This window comes from Cebidichthys violaceus, unplaced genomic scaffold (assembly GCF_023349555.1).
Source record: "Cebidichthys violaceus isolate CVI_PGR_0920_01 unplaced genomic scaffold, fCebVio1.0.p SCAF_24, whole genome shotgun sequence".
In the NCBI taxonomy this organism is placed as follows: Eukaryota; Metazoa; Chordata; class Actinopteri; order Perciformes; family Stichaeidae; genus Cebidichthys; species Cebidichthys violaceus.
The window spans coordinates 950,664-952,533 of NW_027176417.1; the positions used below are offsets into that span (position 1 = coordinate 950,664).

The window sequence follows — 1,870 nt, forward strand, 5'->3', positions numbered from 1 at the left end:
GGTTGCCACCTGGGGTTGACAAACTCAGATGTCAGCTTTTGATATATTTTTTGAGTTAATATCTTAAAAAAATACTTTTTTTAACAACAAATACAAAAAAAATTGGGGAAAAAGTAATTTTCCACCAGTACAAACCTGTACAGTGTAGGCTTTGAAACATGTAGACTCTGCTTTAAAGTAGGGAGAGGAGATTTAAAGTATAGCTAACTGAACTGACCAATTTTTTTTTTACAGAGTTTGGTTGCTGGCTGGTAAATTTTTGTGCTCCTAGCTATGGCCCAGATGAGCGTGATGGTTTTTTTCTCTCTCTCTCTCTCTCTCTCTCTCTCTCTCTCTCTCTCTCTCTCTCTCTCTAGGACCCTGTAGCACCTGCTGATCCCTGGGAGCCTTGACGTCAGCGCTGTAAACGGTGCGCGGCAGCAGCGGTGCCCACAGGCGCAGCGTCCGTCCACCGGGCAACGCAGGCGGCTGCGGCGGCACCACCAGCAGCAGCTCCGACACTCTCCTCAGACTTTCCCTCTGCACGACTTTCGCAAACATCCATGCACCGTCTGGAAGGAATACATCCACACACTCATTAGACATCGTCCCCCGGGATTTCTACCGATTCCTTCACCAGCCGCGCCATGTCATCCGCTGTCACCGAGACGGACGAGTCGGCGCGCGGCTCCCCGCTGACGCCCCTGAAGCTGGTCGGGCTGGTGTGCGTCTTCCTGGCGCTCTGCCTGGACGTGGGAGCCGTGATGAGCCCGGCGTGGGTAACCGCCGACGACCAGTACTACCTGTCCCTGTGGGAGTCCTGCTGGAAGCCGGCGAGCACCGAGAACTGGCAGTGCAGCAGCACCCTGGGTTCAGGTAAAAAAAAGTCTCTATACATTGTCTTAGAATTAAAAAAAAAATCTGTCCTGTCCTTCGCGCACTGGACAGAGGGTAGTTACCATGTCCTCTGGCTTTTGATGAGCCTCGAGAACAAAGAGTTGGATGATGATGCTGGAGGGAAGAAGGGCATTCTTAGAGGAAACCAGCCCAAAGACAATAATCTGTTGACTCCTCAAGACTCCCCACTGGCTCTGTCCAACCATAACAAAGCCTCATTCTGACAGTCAACCCGTGACCCCACCGGGGTGTCCACTCTCATTATTGTGGCGGTGCATCTTGTCACATTCCCTCTCAGCCCTCCTCTGATCCTCAAAAAGCTGCAGACGTGACATTTTTAAAAAACACACAGCCGCCTGGTAAATACTGACCCTGATGTTAATGGGCACGCACGTGGCCGACTGCCACTCCTTCATGGAGGCTTTATTTATGAATACGTCAAGAACTGAAACGATTGTGACAGAAACAATTTTTGATGATCCATTCAAGTCATTTTTTGCATTACTGTATATATGCAGTGCTTCCAGCTTAAATATTTAGATTATCTTTGAGTTTTAGTCGGTGGGTCAAGTCATTTTAACACCTCAACTTGGACTGGGAAATATTTGGAATATCATATTTAATCTGAAAAGTATGAAAAAGTTAGTTGCAGCTCTAAAGTGCAATTTGAAGTTGCATTTATGTTAAAAGAAAAAATCATCTGGCTGTTATCATGATAGAAGATGATGATTATTTTCTCCCATTTTGTGAGACTAAACAATGTTCATAGAAGAATAAAATCAAAATGAATGCTGCTCAGGAGCTATAATGTGCAGAAGCAGTTTGGGCTCACAGTGATCACCATCTAGATTAGAGAACAGCCCCCACCTCCATGCTAAAGTACACCAACTCCTGGGTGTTGCCTCTTACCTGCGCCTAAGGGGAGGGAGGTAAATAAATAAAGGTGCTGGCTCGATACAGAGCTCACACTGTCTCACTCCATTTGTTGTTGTTG

The 1,870-nt window shown here is 47.0% G+C and overlaps 1 protein-coding gene across 1 annotated transcript in view; it reads left to right on the plus strand.

Moving 5' to 3' along the window:
• Window positions 1–447: 447 nt before the first annotated feature.
• Window positions 448–1,870, plus strand: part of LOC137879066 (transmembrane protein 47-like) — a 13,217-nt gene continuing 11,794 nt past the window's right edge. Inside the window, exon 1 of the mRNA XM_068719639.1 lies at window positions 448–855. Coding sequence (XP_068575740.1) covers window positions 627–855 — 229 coding nt within the window. The 5' untranslated portion in view covers window positions 448–626. The remainder of the gene's footprint in view (window positions 856–1,870) is intronic.